This window comes from Anabas testudineus, chromosome 21, assembly GCF_900324465.2.
Source record: "Anabas testudineus chromosome 21, fAnaTes1.2, whole genome shotgun sequence".
Taxonomy (NCBI): domain Eukaryota; kingdom Metazoa; phylum Chordata; class Actinopteri; order Anabantiformes; family Anabantidae; genus Anabas; species Anabas testudineus.
Genome location: NC_046629.1, coordinates 12,916,980 through 12,939,780, shown reverse-complemented (window position 1 = coordinate 12,939,780; position 22,801 = coordinate 12,916,980). Strand labels below are relative to the sequence as shown.

Genomic DNA, 22,801 nt, shown 5'->3' with positions numbered 1-22,801 from the left:
TCATTTTCACACATGGATTGGCCACCTCAGAGTCCAGACATTAACCCCATTGAGAATCTTTGAGATGTGCTGGAGAAGACTTTGTGCAGCAGTCTGACTCTCCCATCATCAATACAAGATCTGTGTGACTTCATTTGGACGGGCAGTGTATGTGAAGCATTTCATTATGGGGCAGACCTCTATAAGGTTTTGTCACTGTAACATTTATAGTTGAGATATGAGAAAATCACGGTTTTAAAGCAACCCAAAAGACTTCCCATTCAAAAAAATAAAAAAAGAAATAAATGACCTCAACAATAATAGATATCAGCACTAAAAGTAATGGCACCTCTTTCCTAAATAAGCTTCTCCATCTTCAAAAATACTACTCATATTCATGCTACGGGCGTCTCCGCATTGTTTTGCATGGGTGCACTAAGATGTTTTTTATTTTCACCAGTGTGATGATCATAATGGAAACGTACCGAACAAGGCCTCTAGTTGCCTAGAAACAAGAAAACAAAACATACCTTAGATAACTGTATTCAAGCCGAGGAGATAAATCAAGCAAGACGCAATTAGATGATGCTAGTTAAAACTGTATACGCTTGTAAAAGACCCATAAGAGTGAATACTTAAATTAGATTTATTTCTTGTCGTTGCACACTGGCCATAAATTACTTTTGGAAACTCGCCAGGCAACGACGTAACGAGCCGTATCGCGAGAAAACCCGAGAACATGGAAACAAGACAACAAAAATAAATTTGTGGATAGCAAGGCAGAGTGCATGATGGCGGCGTCGCTACTGCGCCGGGACAAAAAAGCCACTGCCGCCCACTTGAAGGCAGACTTAAACCGGACTGACAATAGCGCTGCGGTTCGCCAACTTCAGGAGCTTCTCGACGTTGTGCTAAATCCCGAGAAACCAGCGGCGGACACGGAGGCTCTTGACTGGTGTAAATGTCTAATTGCAGGAGGCGAAGGTTTCGAGGAGTTCTGCAAAACCGTCCGGTCCTATGACAACGCGACTCTGTGCGGCTTGGTCTGGACAGCCAATTTCGTGGCGTATCGATGCCGGACCTGTGGCATCTCTCCGTGCATGTCACTGTGTGCTGAATGTTTCAATAACGGAGACCACACGGGCCATGATTTCAACATGTTCAGGAGCCAGGCTGGCGGGGCCTGTGACTGTGGAGATAGTAATGTCATGCGAGAGAGTGGGTAAGTCTATGCTAGCTGCTAATGCTAGTTGCGCTAGCTATGCTAACTGACGGTTTATAGCTAGTATCGTTTTGACAGGTCTTCGTGGAAAATGAACCCACTTAGCAAGCTTCCTATGCGGTAAACAATACAATGAGCATTGTATGTGTCAGCTTCCAGGTAATCCTGCCTGACATTCTTAAGAATTACTGCCAGCCAGCAACAGCTTTGAATGTTACGATGCTGTTGTCATTTATTAAAACCCTCGATTTACACAGCAGCTCTGCTCAGAGGGTTAGCCACCACCCTTGCTAACCAAAACAATACTCCTAATATAAACAGCTGCAGCTGGGGATGATGGTGTAGTTATGTCCACATTTTACCGACATCAGACTATTTGGATTTGCTGTTGTTGGTTTATAATGATAAACATGAATTTAATGAGTCTTACAGTCAGTTGTAGCTAGTACAGTGTACCTGCTTGCTCGTCATATATCCGTTCTTAGTAATAGTGTTTTTCCTTTTTTAGATGTAGTATGAAATAGTTTGAGACAAACATATTTTATTGTTTGGTTTTGAGTACCAAAAAATATCCCAATTAACAGCTTTTGTACTTTTGTTTGTGGTGTCTTTGCACTTAGCTGTTTTCTCTGTGTCAAGTGCAGTCTTAAGCAATATGAGTAAGCGCATTATTAGTTTGTGTGTTGCAATGGATAAAAGTGTATGGGCAGAGATTAAAAGTACCTCCTCGATTCTTATCCTGAGAAACTCACCTAATCCCTAACAAATTTAACCTAAATTCTCATCCACATATTAATATCTGTAGCTTTTATTTGTAATATTTATAATGTCAGTATTTATTTATAACCAGAACATTACATCATGAAATTATGAACTCAACTTTCAATGTTGTGAGGACATATAAGGGGGAGCTCTACTGCAATTGTGCTTACACATTAGTTTTGTTAGTTAGACTGATTTAAACTTAAAGAATTTAAATTAAATAAAAACAACAACTTAAGAATAAATAAGAGTGAGATAGAGGAAGGCCTAATTTGATGTCCCTGAGAGGCCGGCACCATCAACATTTGTTTATTTCTTTTCACAGGTTTTGCCGAAGGCATCGGTTGAGAACAGGAGAAAATATCCCCTCAATACCTCGAGACCTTCTCTTGATGTCTGAGATGGTTCTTCCTCGCTTTATTTTGTGTATCATACAGTATCTGAGGGATGGATACGTTGAACCAGGTAAAAACACACTAATCAAAATGTGACAAAGAAATTAGATGATGTACTTTGATCTTCTCATACATGTAAACAAAAACTGTAACCATAAAAATTAATTTTAAATATGTCTTTGTCCTTCAGAAGCGTGGTATCAAAAATATAAAAACCATGGTCTCTCAATTACTTTGATTTTTTACTTTTTTTCATATAGCATGACTCTCCTGTTGCATATCAAATGTAAAATAAAGTCTGCTGTGGAAGCCAGATACCAGTGTTATACAACTGTTTACATTGCTGTTTACGCTCACACAGTCCTGAGTCTCATGGCTCATATCGGTTATCTCGCTTTACCAGACAGCTCAACTGAGAGAGATCTACAGAAAGTCCTGCAGCAGCTGGAACCTCAGATCTCCTTCCTAGAGGAGCTCACAAAGATGGGAGGTGCAATGAGGACCGTGTTGACAAAGATCCTGACCAATCAGCAGACATTTAAGGAATTAAGCATGGGTAAATAACTACACTAGAGCTTGTATTAGAATGATGCAGTTAAATGACATAATGGAAAGTTTTACTAGATTCTTTTTGGGTGACTATAGTCAGTGTCATTTGTTAAAATAATGTTATTCTGCTGCTGTTTATTCATAACTGACTGTTTCAGTACTCTTTATGAGGTAGAGGCAGATTGTACTTGATCTATTTTATCATATTTTAAAATATATATTGATTTGAAATTATTAACATTGTATTTACAAAGCCTAAAAGTCCAAAGTCTAAAAAAATGGAAAGGGGAAACTTTTTGGTCTGCATGTTCATGTAATTCCTGCATTTCCATAGCTGAATACCACATCTATTTTTCTTTTAACCATTTTCTACATTTGTTTGTAGAAAGTGTTATTCATATTGGGAGTTAAACATTAGAGCAGGTTTTGACATAATGTGCAATATTTTGTTTCACTGTCGCAGGCCAAGAAGAGAATTTGTATGCTAAAAAGAACTATGACAAGTATCTGTCAGCACTGAAGAATTCAGGTCTGGTGTCTGTTGAAGAGAAAGCCCAAGGTGCTACTGCTGATGTCTCTGTTGGTGCTGAGGGAGGTGCAGGAGCAATGGCTCTTTTAGGTAATGAAAACTGTTTTGAAGTCATTCTTGATGAATCTCAAGAATTTCCTAAATGTATCTAAACCTGCAGGTGGCTGAACTCAAACATTTTTATAACAAGTACACAGTCAGTGAAACATAATTGGCTTACTCTAAATGTTAAATTATTGAATATACCAGCAAATAGCTGGCACAAAAGTGCTCACATTTATTTTTCAAAACACTATAGTTCCATAAATTTGATGCAATAGCTTTCTGTACTACTCCTCATAGCATGTTCATCATAATTTCAGCTAATGTTCATATATTGGGGTGTTGGAGAACGTTTAACTTTTTTTTTTTTTTAAGTCAGCGTTGAATACTGCGGTTGAATACAAACTGTTTTGCTTGTGTTTGTCTTCCTAGGAACCACTGCACCAGGGAGCCCAGATGAGTCCAGTAAAGAGGTTTGTGCTTGCTTCAAACTCAAAAATGTTGGATGTTAGATGATTATTTTTCTCTTTGTTGATATTGAAATCATTTTTGTCTATTAAAGGCTATAAAACCTGTTTTAATTTGATACAAATTGACAGTTAGTGTTAAATGGTTGCAGACATACAAGAAATTCATGTTTGTTTTTTTCTACCAGGAGGACCAAGATGCAGGACAGTCTGTTGGTCAGAGGAAGAGGGTTAAGCTAAGTAGCAGTACCAAAGGTAAATGTAACAAAAGTGTAATGTATGTATATGTTACATGAGCTACTGATTTTAATACACTTTTCTGTCCTCAGACCCATGCATTATTGAATCCCTAAAGCATAAATGCTTTCTGGAGGAGCTGTTGTTTTGGACAATAAAATATGAGTTTCCTCAGAAGATGGTCACATTCTTACTGAACATGTTGCCAGATCAAGATTACAAGGTATGTTCGCTGCTATATTATTATTTATTTCAATATTGCGATACTTACTATAAAGTGTTGCTGAATACAGGGGCAAGAAAAAGTATGTGAACCTTGTGGAATTTCATGGTTTTCTGCTTTAATTTGTCATAAAATGTGGTCTGATCTAAGTCAAGAGTATTAGCAAATATAATGTGCCTAAAATAATAACACAAGAACATTTCTGTTCTTTTATGTCTTTATTTAGAATAACCAGAAAAACCTAAAGTATGTGAACCCATGGAAATAACTACTGGTTGGTTAGTTGGTTGTTTTGTGTGGCGCAAACAAAAAGTTTGAGTGTTTTTTGTCAGTAGTTTAGCTCTAGTTTACACCCTGAAAATATCTAATATCTGCCAGTTCACTATTCCAAGGGTTCACATACTTTTTCCACTGGCACAACAAGGTTTTTATGGTTGTTCTCAATAAAGACATGAAAGATCAGATTTTTGTGTGTTATTATTTTAGACAAATTAAGTTTGTTAATACTTCTGACATAAATAAGGATCAGATCACATTTTATGACAATTAATGCAGAAAACACGAAATTCCAAAAGGTTCACAAACTTTTTCCTGCCATCGTATACTTTATTTGCATTGTTATCAATAAGCTGTTAATTATAATTATATTTATTACATGTACTGCATTGTTTTTTTGAAAGACAATTGAATCCTTATTAAAGTGACAATATAGTAACAGTCTTTTTTTATGTTCTGTGTTTTTCTGTTTGTTACTGGCAGATCACCTTTACGAAAACATTTGTTCAGCATTACGCATTCATCATGAAAACGCTGATGAAAAGCCACGAGTCAGATACCATGTCCAACCGCATTGTACATATTAGTGTGCAGTTGTTCAGCAATGAGGAGCTGGCTCGACGTGTGACAGAGGAGTGTCACCTGCTGGATATTATGGTCACAGTCCTCCTCTACATGATGGAGAGTTGCCTTATTAAAAGTGAACTTCAAGGTAAGTTGTTATTAGTAACTGATTCAGTACTGCTCATCACACTTATGAATAGTTTTCATAAAGAATAAAGCATGCTTTTGTAGTCATAGTCATTTTGAAACAACACACCTCACCACTTGTGATCAAGTTATTTGCAAAGCCCCAAAAAACACAAAGCCTGTGAAATTTAAGAATAGACAAGTGCAATTAATTTCCAAAGAACAAAATATGGCTGCCAGTTTTGCTATGTAACCCTCTGTGCTTTCTCATTATCAAAGCAAAATAATGTTTCTCTGTTTGGTTTTCTTCCTTTTTAGATGAAGAGAACAATCGCCATGTTGTGGTAAACTGCAGTGAGCCACTGTTGAAAAACAACACTTATTGGCCATTAGTTAGTGATTTTATTAACATCCTCTCACACCAAAGTGTAGCAAAGAAGTTCATGGAGGACCATTCATTGGTGATGCTGTGGATGAGCTTTGTGTCATTTTTCCAAGGTAAGTCACAATGTGATAAAGGAAAACAGTAGCCAGTAAGAAAACAAAGTTGCACCTTATCTGTTTACTTCAGCAAATAATACCTGATAGAAAAAGTGAGTTGAGAAATGTATGACACTTTGTTACTGAATTAGCATTGTCGTTAGTGCTCCTCATTTGCCCTGTGTACTCTACTGCGACCCTAAAAATAACACTCACCCTTGCATAGTGGGCTTGAGTATCCTGTTGCAGAGTTTATGTGCACAGTGTCACCATTACATTGTATGCAAGTCTGCTGCAGTACTTTTGCATTAAATTCTGATGTTGCATCAAGTGCATTTGTTAAATATAAGTGTGTATATACGGATATGTGCATAAACAAAAATGTTAAGGGGTTTCAAGTGCTTTTTAAAAAACATTTAGGTTTGTAAGTTTTTTTTGTTTGTTTTTTTTTATTTATTTAAGGCTTCCTTATTTTAGCATTGAGAAGCCATGTAACGTGGTAACCAACATAATATTTAAAACTTTTTCTTGCTGTAATAGGCATGAACCTGAATAAGCGGGAGTTGAATGAACATGTGGAATTTGAGTCCCAGACATACTATGCAGCATTTGCAGCAGAGCTAGAGGCCTGTGCACAACCAATGTGGGGTCTTTTAACACACTGCAAAGTCAAAGTAGGTCCTGTCATTACATTCACACTATTCTCACACACAACAAATCTTTGCTTTTGTAATGGTTTTGAAGGCTTAATTGAACATGTACCTTAATCATTCAGTGCTGGATAACCATACATCTGGTACTATCTGTTAACAGGAGACACAGGAGTACACTAAAACTGTGGTACGGTACTGTTTGGAGACCCTTCAGATCTGGTTTGATGCCATTGGCTTCATTGATGAGGTAAAGTAAAGTAAATAGCAAGCTACTTTATTTACAAGAAGACTTCCTCCCCTTGTTTCTTAATACTTGCGTATAACTCTTGTAGCCTGCTCCAAATCAAGTGACATTTCACCTGCCACTGCATCGCTACTATGCCATGTTCCTCAGTAAGGTATGTCAGAGAAATGACTCGGTGTATATTTTGTATGTGTGTTGCGTTTTTAAAGGTAATTGTTTGGTTGGAAATTCTCAGGGTGTAAAGTGCCAAGGCCTGGACTTGGATTGCCTCCTGCCCGACCAGGAGATGCTGATGAAGATCATGGTGCATCCTCTTCAAATACAGGTATAACACTGGTGACCCATAAACATATGTGCAATTTGAATTTCCTTTTTTTTTCCTCTGCAGTTTTGTAAAGTAAGTAAAACTTTGCTTTGGATGTAGGCTTGTCTGTCAGAGATCCACAGCAACATGTGGGTCAGGAATGGCCTGCAGATCAAGGGACAGGCGATGACCTATGTGCAGTCACATTTCTGCAATTCCATGATTGACCCGGACATCTATCTCCTCCAGGTTAGGTTTGCTGGATAACATAGAACTTACTTTTTATTATAATTATCATAATTTTTTAAACACAATTTTTCCTTGGTTTACAGGTTTGTGCATCAAGACTAGATCCAGACTACTTCATCTCAAGTGTTTTTGAGAGGTGAGCCATCAAATAAACATTACTCTTCTTCTTATTGCATAATGTGCTTTAATTCACACGAAGATTGTGTGCTGTGCACCCTTTATCCACTATCTCATGTTAGATTTAAAGTGGTTGACCTGTTAACCATGGCGTCTCAGCATCAGAATGCTGTGTTAGACTCTGAGCAGGAGAGACCAATGCTAGAAGGAGCACTGACCTTCCTTGTCATATTGACAAGCCTTCGCATCCACCTGGGTAAGTGGCACATTAGATAATGTACACAGTCAAAACGGAGTAAAAACTTAACAAACAGCATGATGATGATGATGATGATGATGATGATGATGATGATGATGATGATGATGATTATAAAATAGATCAAAATCTTATCAAACTTAAATACATAAGAGTTCTGCTGATTGGTATTCAAAGAGTAACTTAACACCAGGCTAAAACACTTTTTTTTTTTTTTGGTGCCATTTCTGGTTGAAGGTTTTATTTCTCACAGCACTGATGCTAGGCCTGATTAGAAGTGTGCTTTGTTACATGTTTAACCATATGTAACAATGACATCACGGGTTCTGACATGTACAGCCATGCAGCAAGGTGGTTAAATCAGAGGCCACTATAGAAAAGCTTTTCAACAGGTGTTGCTCTGACATGTAGGGCTGTAGCATTGTGTTGTATCATGTTTGATCATTTGTCCAACCACTGTAGTGAATCACTTACATTCTGCTTATCTTTCTAACAGGGATGACAGACGACGAGATCCTTCGAGCTGAGATGGTCTCACAGCTGTGTATGAATGACCGTACACACAGTGCACTGTTAGACCTGGTATCCTTTTAATAAAAACATTAAACGGCAGCTTTTTTCTATAACAATTTCCTGACAATCATTTTCCTTAAGATGCTTTCTTAGATTCCTGAGAATCCCAACCCAAAGAGTGGCATTGTACCAGGTAGTTGTAGCTTTGAACAGATGCTCTCTGGTGTGGCAGACTTCAAAGCACCAGTGTTTGAGCCTGGGGGCTCCATGCAGCAGGGCATGTACACACCTAAAGGTACGGGGCCTATGGTGAAGTTAAGCTGTTTACTTGTATTTTAGTAATATTTGTCCTAATGAATGCAATAGAAGTGACTTGTGTAGTTAATGCTGAATCTACAACATTTAATGTGTAGTAAAAAAAAAAAAGTAAAACAGAAACTTACTCTAGTTGTCTTTGATTGGTGGACATACCCCAAAATTGCTGTTCAGCATCAAATTGACTTAGTATCCATCTAACCTATTGCATATTCAGACCACATTTGTTGGTACAAATAAGTAAATGTGTGAGGTCTGAATAGTCTGGAAATCTTGGGCACTGGACCTCAGCCGACCACTTGGGGGCAGACTTACACCACTTACGCACAGAAGGTGAAACTAGGAAGAAAGTGAATCAAAGTCACTTTGCACCTGAGGTTACAAAGCATTTTTTTCCTTTTTCTCAACTAGCGGAGGTGTGGGAGAAGGAGTTTGACCCCATTATGGTTGTTCTCAGAACAGTCTATCGGCGTGATGTCCAGTCAGCAATGGACAGATACTCAGCATTGTAAGTTAGTCCTGTTGCCTTAATTTTGTTCATATTATTTAACCTTTACACTGTACAGTGACTTCATTTGAAAATCTCTATCCATCTCTACCACATAATGCCATTTTATGTGCACTTAGGTTTGCAATTTTCTGCTATCCCTGACAAAGCCAACCTTTAGTGTGATAGGTTCACCTCTCATACCTCCTCATGAAAGGACATAATCAGAGAGGTCAGATCTACTAAGTAGTAGTACTGGTTCCAATTAGATAGATGTCAAGAAAAATCAATATTTCAGACTAAATTGTAATGGAATTGAGGAAATCTTTCTTGTTTGATTGTGGTGCAGTCTTCTCCCAAGACAAACGTGTGGGTGTAGGTAAGGGAGATACCTGGAGTTAATTTTCACTGGAACGCGTGTAGACACTAATTATACCAAATGGATCCCTCACTGGGTACTTCTGTGTTTCACGTAGTAGTTGAGAAGATAACATTTCATAATGGGTTTAAATCTTTGGTCTAACTGTAATTGAAAGTGTATATAGATCACATGTAGGTAATTGCATTTTTTTTATATGCAGTGTACTCTTATTCTTGACCAGTGTTTGTTTTCACAAAAAAAACCCAATTAAGACGTTTTTCTCCTTGAATCAATATGTGCCACCTTCAGAGTCTGATACCAGCCTCATGTTGCTCATTCGCATTGTTTGGATATGATGGATTGCCTGTCAATCTGGCCTTGGTTTTATATAACAATGATCCCATCATCACTAATAGAGAGAGTGTCTGTGCTGCCCATTGGCTGCTCTGTTGAATAGACTAAAATCTTTTGTACAGTCAATTACTCTGAACATTGTTAGATGTCATTTCATCAGACGCTTTCTTATTGTCTTGCTTCATGTGGAAATTCATCCGTCTGTTCCATGTAAGCCAATACACATCCTTATGGGTGTGGTAATTACAGTGATCTCAGTGTTCCATATTGTGCTTCTAATTTTTATTATCTTGTTGTTTATGATGATCATGTCACCTAGTTTGAAACAGTCTGGCATTCACACTGGGAACCCATGGCCACCTTACAAGGAAAGGACCCAACTGCACCCATGTTACAAAGGCCTAATCAAGCTGTTGCACTGCAAGACACTGCATATTGTGATATTCACTCTTCTTTACAAGGTGAGCATTTCAACAACTATTCATGTGGAATAATACGGTGCTGCCTTGCTTCTCAATTTAATTCTTCAGCTAAATCAGAAGTGCTTCTGTTTGCCACATTTAATTGGTGTGAAAGTAATATGACATAGTACGTAATTGATGTCGACATGCAACTTGATATTGGTACAATACTGACTGACTGAATATTTAAGATGCATCAGAAAATGAACAGACCTCATTGCAGATTATAGAGGAGTTTTAATATAGCACTAAAAACAGTCTTTGACTTGAGTAATTGTATCAACATTGACATTGTTAGCGTCAGTTTACCATATTTGTATCATTACAATTTAAACAGTCATCAAATGCAAAAATGGTGATACACATGTCAAAGTGTTGACTTGTTAACTAATAGTTCTAGTATGTTCTAGATATGGATGGATCATCAAAACATGTCTGAGCATGTGCTGTGCATGGTGCTGTACCTCATCGAGCTGGGCTTGGATAACCAAGTTCAAGACAACAAGGAGGATGGGGTGAGATATGGGGGGCTGTGAGGGTCAACCAGACTGTACTCACTGTGTCCACTGAAAAGCAGTTTTCAGTTTTGTATCTTATGTTTCCAGGAGCCTTGCATTGAGGAGCACTGCCATGACAGCTGGTTCCCTGGAACCAACCTTCTCTCCAATCTTCACCATGTAATTAACTTTGTGAGGGTTCGGGTTCCTGAGACGGCCCCTGAAGTCAAAAAGGAGGCACCTCCTAGCACCAGCACTGAGGCTTCCTCCTATGGCCAGGTAAAAGGAAATGCTGCTTAAGGCCAGATACCATCAGTTCCAGTCTAATGTCTTTGTAATAAAAAGACCTGGAAGTTAAACTTTAGTGTGCAAGATTTTTAGTGACTGGATGCTTCCTGCCTGTAAAAAAAAGAGCAGTGACTTAAATAAATGGGCAACAAAGCTGTGCAGTTAAATGCTCAAGACAAAGATGCTATAGCAGCTGAATCCAAAAAGAATAAGTACTGTGTACCAACATATTAAATTAAACATTATCAGCTTATAGGGACTTAATGCCATACCTATTGCCTGATACTATTAAATTAACAGGATGACTGCAGATTTACTGTACAGGTATGAAGGTGGTACTCTCACCGAGAAATAAAAAAAAAAAAAGAAAAATTCCAGAAATGTTGAACTACTGCTTGTAAGTACTAATTGAAATGTTCTTTCTTTCAGTATAGGGACTTAATGTGAATAAGTACATTAGTAGGTCATAGATCATAGGAATATTAACCTGTCAGACTTTAGGTGTTGAGGGTCACAGCCTTAAAAAAAACCTTATGTTGAACTTGCATTTATTGTATATTTTTATGTGTATATTTTTTGTATTTGTCATCTTACATGGTTTGTTTGGTACCTTTTTATGTGCTTCTTTCATATCACCACTATTGTTCATTTTTATTCACTCGCTTCGCAGAACTCCAGACGTCTCACAGGGAATTGGAGAGAGGTAGCTGTCTGCAAGCATTTCTATAGAAGGGGCTGATGGCTTAGATGCCACTGCAGCTGCATTTGTCTACTTTGTATTATGAAAGAATTTCTCTGCTTGTCTTTTTAAAAAGAGGTCTGCCTCTGTGTGTTATGGTGTGTGTTTAATGCCGTGCTTCAGCAATTTCCCTCCCTCTTGACTGCTGAAACTAATTATGTGTATAATGCAGGTTTGGGTAAATGCTTTTTAACCGCATGTCAGGATGATTGATGTTGCCTTGACTGGGCTATATGATCTATGTTTATTTAACAGTGCAGCTCAGGTCTTTTTTTGTCAGGTCAGGTCAGGTCACGGCAATCCTTCAGTTGGCTTGTGTGCTTTTATATGAGGATCATTTGAATTTTTGCCAGAAAAATGTTTGTTCTGAGCTCTATCAGCAAAGCTATTTGTGAGACGTCAGCTGAAATTTTATAATGGATATTTAATTTGACTTTTATGTGTATTATGCCTGCCTGACTATGTTAATGAGGCACCTCTCCAATTTATCAAAATCTGTCAGAACATAGTGATGTCATTTTAGGAGATGTGTGCTTAGACACAGATCTGCAGATACAGGGGGAGTCATAAGCGATGCTGGTCACAATGCTCTTTCTTATTTGTTTGCATATTTTGTTGATATGGTGTGGGCTTGATGTGTATCAAGAGTTGAAAAATTATATTGTATGTGTAGCAGTATTCTTTTACGCTCCTTACACGTTTACAGTGGGTAGATCATAAAACATGATGGCTTTGACTCTGCCAGAAAAAATACAAAAGTGTCCAATGCTTTGTTTTTTCTCTTTCAGAACTTGCGTGAAGCTCAGGTCTTCAGCCTTGTGGCAGAGCGCAGGAGGAAGTTCCAGGAGATAATCAACCGCAGCAACAGTGAAGCACAGGTTGTCAGACCCAAGAGCTCCTCGACACGCTGGGTCCCACCAGGCACACCGCCCCAGTTGGTGACTGAGATCCTTGAGATCCGAGAAAGCATGCTGTCCCTTCTCATCAAGCTCCACCAGAAGCTGTCATCCAAGCAGAACTCTCTGTCGGCATCCTGGCTCGATGATACAGACACAAGCCACCACGCTCATGGAGATGGCATTACAGCCATTGAGCGCATCCTCACGAAGGCAGCCGCGCGCAGCTGCCAAATCAAGCGTAGCATCCAGGACATTTGTGGAAAGGTGTGTCCTCCAGTACCACCAAAGAAGAACAGCCCCACTGACAAGAAAGCCATGGATAAAGAAGAGAGGTAATGCAATTATGTGGAGTCATTATTTGCATTATTGTAATCTATTATCCAGATTACAGGAATTGTATTACATTACAGCAGCGCAATTGCATTTTCTGGGGTTTTGACTTTTTACTCCACATTCTTCCACTAGTTTGTGTCTTTCCTCCTCTAATGGGCTTCAACCATTTGATGATGGCCCACATTTGAGGTTGGCTTCACCCCACAGAAAAAAATAATGGTGGAAACCATTCCCATTCGCACAAACTAAAGTCGTTTCCAAGGCAATAATCAGGCAGCAGTGCAGTCAGCGGCAGTAAAAAAAATTGCTATCCATTCTTCAGGCTGGTTGTCGGCACCTCTGAAGCCATCAGTAAAAGTTATTGAGTTGTGACGCTCCTGTCAGCATTTGTTTATGTCCTCTTATTAGGAACTTAATTTACAGTCAGCTCTCACTCTGTAAGTCTGCAGGGTTGGGTTCAACCCACCAACCCAAAGATTCACTTATTCCCAGCTCTCTGTACTGCATTGTGAAGTGTAATGATTCAAGTGCAGGAGCAGTGCTTGTTTTTAACGTATGAAACACCTGCTCTTATGTCCTGTATTTTCTATAATGGAAATGATTTAATTTCTTCAGTACAGTCTCATTTATAGCTTATTATAAAGCTTTATGTCAGTAGTTGAATCTATTATGTACGCTTCATTTGGTTTTGAATTACAGTTAAATAGTGGACGGTAGCTGCTGTTTACATTGCTACATATTTATTAAATTTCTTCTTTCTTTTTTTTTTTTCTTCAGACGTCAGAGGGCTAGAGAGAGACAACAGAAACTTCTTGCTGAATTTGCGTCGAGACAGAAAAGTTTCATGGAAACAGCTATGGATGTTGGTAAGAAAAGGCCAGCTCAATGTTTTTTGCCAACCTTTTGAATCAATTTTATGAGTTCTGGTTTATGGTCAATTAAAAAAAAAAAAAAAAAAAAAAATCAAAACATGAATTTGCTGCAAACTAGTATTTGGCAGATTTACTGATGCTGTACACATATGCAAACTCTAAGTTGTGTGGGGCTTTTTGTTGGTCATCAAATTGTAAGACCGAATTCTCAAGTATAAAATTAATCATCAGTTTGTTTGAATTAAATGAAAATGTGGAATGGACATCTGCCATTGAAAACCTGCAATTTGAACAGAGAACTGAATATACTGTATATATATTGTGGATAGTTATAACAACCACTGATGGAGTGCTTATTAAACTGATTTTGTTCTGACATGGGTCTACAAGACCTCATAATAGCACAAAAGGTATGTTAACAGTTTTTGTTTGAAGGACATTTTGCCACTCTAACCCCTAAAGAAATTAACCTATCATTGCCATACTGTGGTGTATTTTCTACTGGGGCAAGGTGACAGTGGGCGGAGTCCTCTTGTCTTCTCTGCGGGCCTGTTAGGACAAATTGAGAGGAGAGTGCTCCTTTGGGAGTGTGGGTGGCTGTGGGCTGAGGGCACACAGGATCATAGCACTAATAGTAGACTGGACTCCCAGGGCCTGCTCTGACACAGCCTGGTTAGGGAATGAATAATGGTTGTTGTGATCAGATTCTAGTGGTATTGTGTTCTGACCTCTTTCTGCACACTTCCTACTAAGGAGTAACTTTAGTAGTGTCAAGCTTGCTGCTGGCTTTGCATTGGATCTTGCTGTGATGAGTTTTCATTGTACATGCTTTCTATTGAAGATAGGGTTGCTTCGAAAACTAACAGTGAGTTCTATTTCAGATTAACCTGTGTGCTAGTTTACAGAAAGACATGTTGCAGTAGAACCTCTAAGCGCATTACAGAGCGCATTACAGACCAAATTACATTCTCCTCCTTTGTATTAGGATGGAGGCATTAATTTAAAAAACTGATATATTGATATATCGAAACCTTAATAAAGAAACATTACCAAATTAAAACAAACATACAAGTAATTCTCGACTCTCGAGATTAAACTGAGTGTTCTAAACACATTTGAGTGTTACCATTAGCCTGATAGGCATCATTATTATTGTTATGAATCTTGATTTCAAAATAATAATAGTAACTGTGAACTACTTGTGCATAGAGTACTACAAAGAGGATTCACAAATGCATGTAGGAAGCATAACAGAGCAGCAGTTTGTGTCCTAGTCATCTTACCTTCGTACGTGTGTTTGTGCGCATGCACACACATATTGGTACCTCTGTGTACCTGGTTGGCTTGAGGCAAAAGCTGTTGCATTGACATCTAGTGCAAACCACTTTCATTTCCCCAGGAACACAGTGACCTCTCCTGAGAACATATTCCTCCAAAAAGCAATACATCAATTTCCAGCACAGCTTGACATTTCTACACAATATTTACTGCTCAAATTGAACACAGTTCTTAACATTTAAAACTAATTTCACATCAGTAATTAATTTCTAGTGTTATGCCAGTCACATATACAGGGGAAGCAAAAAGTATATTTTCCTGCAGTTCCTATAAGTTGTAAGCAAAACTTTAGGCAGATGTATAAAATAAATTATATACTTTTGTGATTTTTATTTTTTTAGTGGGGGGAGGGGGGCACTTCCATTTTTTCCCAATAAGTCCTACATTGTTACTTTTAATTTAATGTAGTTAAAAATAATGGACATTTGTCTTCTTAAAACACTTGATCAAGTCATTAGTATCAGATTCATTAACATTCAAGTAAAGCTGGTCAAGAATAGGAACTCTCAGCTGATGACATTTCCAGATCCGATAAACTTAGCAGCCATGCTCTCAAAAATCTGACTTGAGGTACTGAAAATAAAACTGGCATCTGTGGTATCTAAAAAGACATCTAAAGCTGCTTTCAGACATGCACTTTTGTTTCTCATGTTGTTTTAGTTATAGATTTATTTATATAATTTTTTTTGACAGAATCTCCTGAAACTGAGGCAGCCATGGATTTAGGAGCCTCTGAAGTGATGGAGTCTGAGGTTCTTTATGATTGTGTGATCTGTGGACAGAGTGGACCTTCCACTGAGGACCGACCTATTGGACTAGTAGTTCTCCTCCAGGCATCATCAGGTGTTATTACTTTTTTGATATTTTACTGGATGCTTTAGAATAAAATGCCTAAGTAAAGAAAAAGAATGGATTAATCAATATTATTATATAAATTGTGATCACAATTCATGTTTGTTTTATGTAAATACTAACCACAAAGGAAGGGAAGATTTGTCATCATTGATTTCTGTGATTCTCTTTAAGTGCTCGGGCATCGCTGCAAAAGCACAGAGGCTAAGAATCTACCGACGAGTGATGATGAACATATCTACCCTGCAGACACATGTGGAGTGGCTCATGATGTCAGACTCACACTCATGCAACGCTTCTTCAAAGATGTAGGTGTTGCCACAGAAAATATTACAAACTTTACACCGAGGAAAAAAAGCCGGAAAGCACTTAAAGCACTACATGAATATGGCATATACTGTATGTCATTATTGTCACCTAGCGCCATTTTGAAGACACAACCTTGTGTAGAATAAAAATGGATATACCAATGAATAATAATGACTATAACTAGTAGTCAGAAGTCTGTGTATTAATTGTTACCTAACCATTTTTAGTTGCTCTTTCTCCAATTCCTTATGTCAACAATAATTATGCAGACTTAGATTATGAAAATGTACTCTTTGCTCATGTAATCTAGTTGTTAATGAGAAGAAGTTGCTTTTTAAATGCCTCATAAAGCAGCAAAATAACTTATTTACTCACGTGGTGTTTTGAGTTTATGAGTTCAGACATTAAAAAATCGATTTAGTCATCAGCCCCAGTAAATAACCAAAAGATCCAGAAAGTTGAATGCCTGAATGCCTTTTTTGTTCTCTCTTGAATTCTGCAGAGTTCTTGCCTTCAGTCTGTATCAATAGGCTGGGATGGGGGTGTCTATGTCCAGACCTGTGGACACACTTTGCATATAGACTGCCACAAGTCATACATGGAGTCTCTTAGGGTAAGATAAAGCATGCCAAAAATAAAGATTAGGTACCAATGACAATTTTCTCATTTGATTAAAAATTTAGCCATTATTTAGGTGAATATAGAAAACAATATTTTATATTGTCTTTGTGTTTTGTTTTTTTTTTTTCACTTAAATTTCCGAACTTGAGCAGAAAGATGAGCCCTAATCTTTTACTCAGCATTACTCAAACTAGTTGCTGAAAATCATTGGAGCCCTAGAGCCACTATTTGTTGGTATTTTCTTTGTGAAGATACAGTATAGACTACAAAGTTTGTATTAAGTCAAATTTGACTTCTATCTTTCTGTTTGTTTTTTTAGAATGATCAGGTCCTCCAGGGCTTCTCTGTTGACAAGGGTGAATTTACCTGCCCACTGTGTCGACAATTTGCCAATAGTGTCCTTCCCTGTCGCCCTGGACGGAGCACAGAGGCTGGTACCTGGCACACACCCACAAACAAGAAGATGTGTATGCTTGTAAAGGAGGTAGAAGATCTTCAGGAGAAACTTGGCCTTTTCCCTGTAAGTTTCACCATAAGCTAGGAGTTTATCATGAAAAACGTATTGTTTGTTTTACACGGCTCACAGCTGGTTCGAGCTTTAAACACAACAACTGCTTAGTTGCTCATGGTAATCTGCACAGTCAATTATAATTACACCAAATCATAGGAGATATAGACTTGCAATGCAGATGGAAACAGGGTAGTTAACTCTCTCATTAGAGAAAGAGAACAATCTTCTGAAACAAGCTGCTTCAGGCACTTTATTAGGTTTCCATTATTACCAGATACAGTGATTTCTAATTGTATGAATATTTATATGGATTGGTGCCATTTTTAAAAAATATATATTATAATTTATATTACTCATGAATGGGAGTAGATTTTGTTTTGTATTGCTGACAGAATACCTTTTTAGAGCTGAAATTGAAGTGTTTGTGTGTGTGTCTTTACAAAACAAAACTTTTATGTTAAACATTTGCAGGGACTGATCATTGTGAGAATTAACAGCATTATGAAGTCTGTACCTACTTAGGTTTATCATAACCTTTAGAAACCTTTCTAAAAGTATAATCTCAGAATAATTTTGACTTCAAATTTTTTTTCTTTCTTTTTTTAAACATTTTTTTAAAGACCGAGTCCAATTTGAGTAAAGAGATGGAGTTGGTTATTAAAGACATCAAGAACACCACCCAGAAGAAATACATGGATTATGGCAAGAACCCTGGCTCCCCTGACAACGATTTCCTCTTCATGTACTCAGTGGCAAGGTAAGTTTCACTGATTCAGTTTCCACTTTGATGGACAGGATCAGGAGTCAGCATCTCAGTATCTTAGGCCATTCTACTTTCCTGGAAAACAGTAATTTGGCCCCTTTTGACTCAAGAGTGAGTAACTTCCACCCAAAAGGGAATTTAAGTCTCTTGACTGGCAGATTGGTAGAGGCACAGGCCATTGTTGTGATCAAATAACTGAAAATTATACTACATTTATAAATTCCAGGTCTTGCCTGTGAACTGTATGTTGTAACATTAAGATTGAGATTATGGGAATGATGAGGGGAAACACACTGATGACACAGATTTCTGTGTGGACTTTTTTATATATATATATATATATATATATATATATATATTTTCTGTCAGAATAATCTTGTTCTTTTCTGCTTTTACATTTTAGTTTCCTATTTTTTTTTAAAACCAAGTGTGTGTTTTTTTCTTTCTGTCCTGAATTACAGAGAATAGAATTTGAATTTTATTCTAATTTATACTATTAATATATAATTGAAGAAAAAGAGTTGCCTTGTTGGTTTTCTCAGCTAAATGAGTTATGTGATGTACTCAAAGTAGAAGAGCAGCTATTTTACGTTGACTGGTGATAGGTGGCGGCAGTCTTGGTTTCTGCTCAACTTGCCTCTTTAAGACCTAAGTGGAGGTGTTTCAAGCTCATCCAACTAAGAGGTGACCCTAGGATTAATAAACATGCTGGGGGGATCTTGAAATCCACTTGGCCTTGGACCTTCTCATGATCCAGGAGGAGATTGTGAACATACTGTAGCTGGGGAAAATTATATCTTGGCTGCCTTGTAGCATGCTGCAAGCATTAGATTAGTGTTTGTAAATGGGTTGATTAAATAAATGACCATATGCAAGTATATACACTTGATTTGGTGCCTTTTTTAGCACATCCCATATAGCACTGTGGAACGGTTGAGTATTGATCCTTAAATGCCCTTTAAAAACAAAAAGGGGCATTAAACAAGGTTGTTTATACGCCTATTTTAAATGATCTAATTTGCTTTGTTTTGCTCATTGTCTGTGATCTTCACAAGATAGTGCCTTAGACATTGTTGCGCATGTACTGTATATGTGCATCTGTTGTCAGAGTTATGAGCAATGACTCTGTCACATTGGGATATCTCAAAATGGTTTTATGTGGTTACTGACCTTTGCCTGCAGTGCTTGAACCTGTAGGTTCTCTCTCTGCACCATCTCACATTTTTCTACACATGCACACACCACTGACTGTTGAGACCTGTGGAATTAATGCTGACTTGCTTTTCCTTGACCCTTAATGCTAGCTCCTCATCTTGAATAGCAATGATTGTCTATTCAAAGAGGCAGTAGTGTCGTCACTTCATTGTTAGAGATTTTCTTTGTCAGTGTTGTACTTCTGAAAGGCTCATTGAAATTGAACTGAAATTCAGTACTTCAGTAGTTGTATTGTACTTGCTTGAAATAAATAATTTTTTGTATTTCCTAAATTTGTTCATGGAACTGTGAAGGTCTATTTGATTTGTTTTCTGCGTAGGTCTCATTATGCTTCTGTATTGGTCCTGGAAATATTGCTGCTGATAGCTTTCACACATTTTCTACAGTTCCTTTACTTTACATCACATAGTCTTGGATCATCTTTGGGTGAACTATCAGTATAAGACCCACAAGATGCAACTGTAATGTCCCAGTTCAATTTTGGCCAGGAATATTAATTGCATGTCACCCTCCACTTGCACACTGGCAAAGAGGCCTGAAATAGTGTATGATCTTAAAAATAAATTACACAGTCCCTTTCAGGTATTTGTATCTTCTTAACAGACAGGTCACAGGTAAGAGAAATGACTAGCCCCAAGTTCACCTTGGGGTCTCAAACTCCCATTCCAAAAACTCTGCCCTTCATTGAGTATAACCATCCAGACGTTTTGCCCACCCAATGCTGTGGTTCTTGCAGCCCTCCACCCTGAACAGAAAGATCCCCTGAGTGTGTCTGGGTGCCTGTTGGCTCTCTGAAGTTCAATGAACAGCTCAAATTGCCTGAGGAGTGGAAAATTCCTCTGTCACAGGGGTGCTCTTATCAGCAAAAGCCAGATGGAGCTTCATCATGGCTGCATTATCTATGTGAAATTGCTTTTTCTCCCAGGAAACCCAAGGATTTGCCCCCACCTTTCCATCCCATAGAAAGAAATGGCCAGTGGTAGGATGAAAACAGGCCAAGATCAGTCTTATTTTAGTAATATCTGTTTTCGCCATCTACGTACTTTGTTAAACGTTTGATTTTTTTTTTCACTATTTTGCTATTGGGGAATTAAAATTCACAAGTAAAATGTGTTTAGATATACATGGGAAATGCACATTAGTGAATATGCATAAATTGTGGTGGGAACAGCTTTTATGCTAATGGTCCAGCTTTTGAAAAATCAGTCTTGGAAAGCTGTCATTTATTTGGTATGGAATTGCTGCTGCAAACAGGCGCATTAAATGGCAAATGGCTTGACTAGGCAACATCTTTCATCTTTATAATCAAACTGGTAAAAAAGTCAGGCTATGGAACCAAAAGCTGAATATGATCATACTCAGCCATTTATATCAATAGTTACTTTCCTTGCCACACACAGGCAACTTTTGTGCATCAGGCGCTATGATACATCCAGATTTTGCCCCATGTAACCAGCAGTACATTATAAAAAAAACATTTACTGTATACTTACTTACCTGCAGACAGACAAGTCATGTGGGTTTTATTTTTCATAGTTTAAATGCACATGGTCCCTGATGTACTGAAGGTCTGCATGTACTATACAGTATAACGTGCAAACTTGATAACAACCACAAGAGACAGCATGAGCTGATCAACTAAGTGTGTGCACTAAGGATTGCATCTTTGAAATGTACAAAATAGCAGATGCTGTGGATTTTGCACCTTTGTCTTCATAAATATGCTAAGTGAAGTGTTTTTGCCCAAGTGCACAAAATACAGAGGAAAAATGCAAATACCCATACACTGTAATTTATCAAGCCTGAAAGAGGTTTGCGGTGTCTGGGATTGCGTCTGAATTTTAATACCTTTAAAAGGCAGTGCAACCTGCTTGCACAAAGACGGCTGGTATTGTTTTGGGAGAGTACGATGCAAAGGAAGAGTAAAACAATATGTTTTTAGCACTCCTATTAATGTATTTTACTGATTAATCTGGTCGAGGCGGATGGCCTCGACCAGATTAATACAACTGTAGGATAGTGCAGCATGATGGTACATGAGAGGGCTTTGCATACATGGTTTGATTTTACCTTTGATTAAGTACGCAGAATGTAAAATACATTGTAGAATACAACAATGGGAGATTTGAAGTCTGTATGTTTGTGCATTTTAGATATGCCTATCTTGGACTGTTTGCATATATGTACCTTCTGCCTCTTAGGACCAACCTGGAGTTGGAGCTTGTGCATCGAGGAGGAAACCTGTGTTCTGGAGGAGCCAGTGCTGCTGCCAAACGCTCCTGTCTCAGTAAGTCCCAAATCTTCTTGTCTATAATATTTTAATCAATTTTTAATGTTTATGTCTATGTTCACTAATAGGTTTTGAAATCCAAATGAAAAGAAATTTTGTTTGAATTTGATTTTTAAATATAAACATGTTATAACACTTTTTAGGTGTTTAAACAAAACCTTCATAATTACAACTACTTGCACAACATGCAACATTAGAACAAACTGGGCACTGATGTTATTGTAGTAACAATAGAGCTACAATAGAAAGACATTCAGTACAGAAGTGACAAATTTCTTTAGATGCTCATATTAAGACATCTTAATAGTATAAAAAAAAGAATAGTTGCAAAGTAATAGCTTAAGTCTGTGGGTTTTGATTAAACTGCAACATTTTCTTCATAGAAAATGGTGGTTTAATGTGGTTCTATATCTGAGATAATCTGCTACTTAAAATGGTAATTACACAGATATGTGTTAATGCATGTTGTTCTACATCGGTTCCCATCATTCAAAGTCTGTCTTGTGAGTAGTCTTGAGATCACAACAAGCCATTAAAAGAAAATACAAAGGGTCAATTAGCATTGACAGACAAGGATACATCCTGTCCCATGTGAACTGGCGAAGTAAATGAAGCAGACAAATGGTTAGTTATGTCACAGCAGAAAAGTGCTTGTGTATTGGTGAGGATGAAAAGTGATCTTAGATAACCTCTGAACATCAACCATTACTAACTAAAGTACAATATCAGTCAAAAGTTTGGACACACTATGTCCATCAGTGTTTTTTGTTGTAGTTTTTGTTTTCAATTGTACATTATTTTTAAAGACATTGAACTTTGACAGAACCTGGAATGGTTGGAATGGTTATCGGTTCACAAATGACATTTCTGGCCTTCTTAATGTGCTTTACACCATCAATTGTCTTGTGTAGAGGAACGATGAGTACAGAGTCAATAGCTCTATTAGTGCTACTATTGACTACAGTACAGATCCATATTATGCCAAGAAACACTCAGCTAGGTAAAGAGAAAAGAAGTGACCCCAATCAAACCTCTAGGTTATGTAAGGGCTATTTGTCCAAGAATAAGAGTGATGGAGTGCTGCATCAGATGATCTGGCTTCCACAATC

General features: G+C 37.7%; 1 protein-coding gene across 3 annotated transcripts in view; it reads left to right on the top strand.

Moving 5' to 3' along the window:
* Positions 1-557: 557 nt before the first annotated feature.
* The window catches only part of ubr3 (ubiquitin protein ligase E3 component n-recognin 3), a 34,810-nt gene continuing 12,566 nt past the window's right edge, over positions 558-22,801 (top strand). The window contains exons 1-31 of one of the 3 annotated variants that reach the window (XM_026375746.1): positions 558-1,201; positions 2,289-2,428; positions 2,762-2,914; positions 3,371-3,526; positions 3,911-3,951; positions 4,134-4,200; positions 4,275-4,405; positions 5,165-5,393; positions 5,690-5,869; positions 6,392-6,525; positions 6,665-6,751; positions 6,837-6,902; positions 6,984-7,073; positions 7,173-7,301; positions 7,385-7,437; positions 7,541-7,674; positions 8,171-8,256; positions 8,341-8,482; positions 8,914-9,010; positions 10,024-10,165; positions 10,576-10,680; positions 10,771-10,941; positions 11,621-11,653; positions 12,478-12,920; positions 13,699-13,787; positions 15,825-15,974; positions 16,158-16,291; positions 16,795-16,905; positions 17,233-17,433; positions 18,045-18,181; positions 21,604-21,689. In XM_026375746.1, the coding sequence (XP_026231531.1) occupies positions 768-1,201; positions 2,289-2,428; positions 2,762-2,914; positions 3,371-3,526; positions 3,911-3,951; positions 4,134-4,200; positions 4,275-4,405; positions 5,165-5,393; positions 5,690-5,869; positions 6,392-6,525; positions 6,665-6,751; positions 6,837-6,902; positions 6,984-7,073; positions 7,173-7,301; positions 7,385-7,437; positions 7,541-7,674; positions 8,171-8,256; positions 8,341-8,482; positions 8,914-9,010; positions 10,024-10,165; positions 10,576-10,680; positions 10,771-10,941; positions 11,621-11,653; positions 12,478-12,920; positions 13,699-13,787; positions 15,825-15,974; positions 16,158-16,291; positions 16,795-16,905; positions 17,233-17,433; positions 18,045-18,181; positions 21,604-21,689 (4,351 nt within the window). In that variant the 5' untranslated portion in view covers positions 558-767. The remainder of the gene's footprint in view (positions 1,202-2,288; positions 2,429-2,761; positions 2,915-3,370; positions 3,527-3,910; positions 3,952-4,133; positions 4,201-4,274; positions 4,406-5,164; positions 5,394-5,689; positions 5,870-6,391; positions 6,526-6,664; positions 6,752-6,836; positions 6,903-6,983; positions 7,074-7,172; positions 7,302-7,384; positions 7,438-7,540; positions 7,675-8,170; positions 8,257-8,340; positions 8,483-8,913; positions 9,011-10,023; positions 10,166-10,575; positions 10,681-10,770; positions 10,942-11,620; positions 11,654-12,477; positions 12,921-13,698; positions 13,788-15,824; positions 15,975-16,157; positions 16,292-16,794; positions 16,906-17,232; positions 17,434-18,044; positions 18,182-21,603; positions 21,690-22,801) is intronic. The other 2 variants (XM_026375745.1, XM_026375748.1) reach the window with 2 other exon arrangements.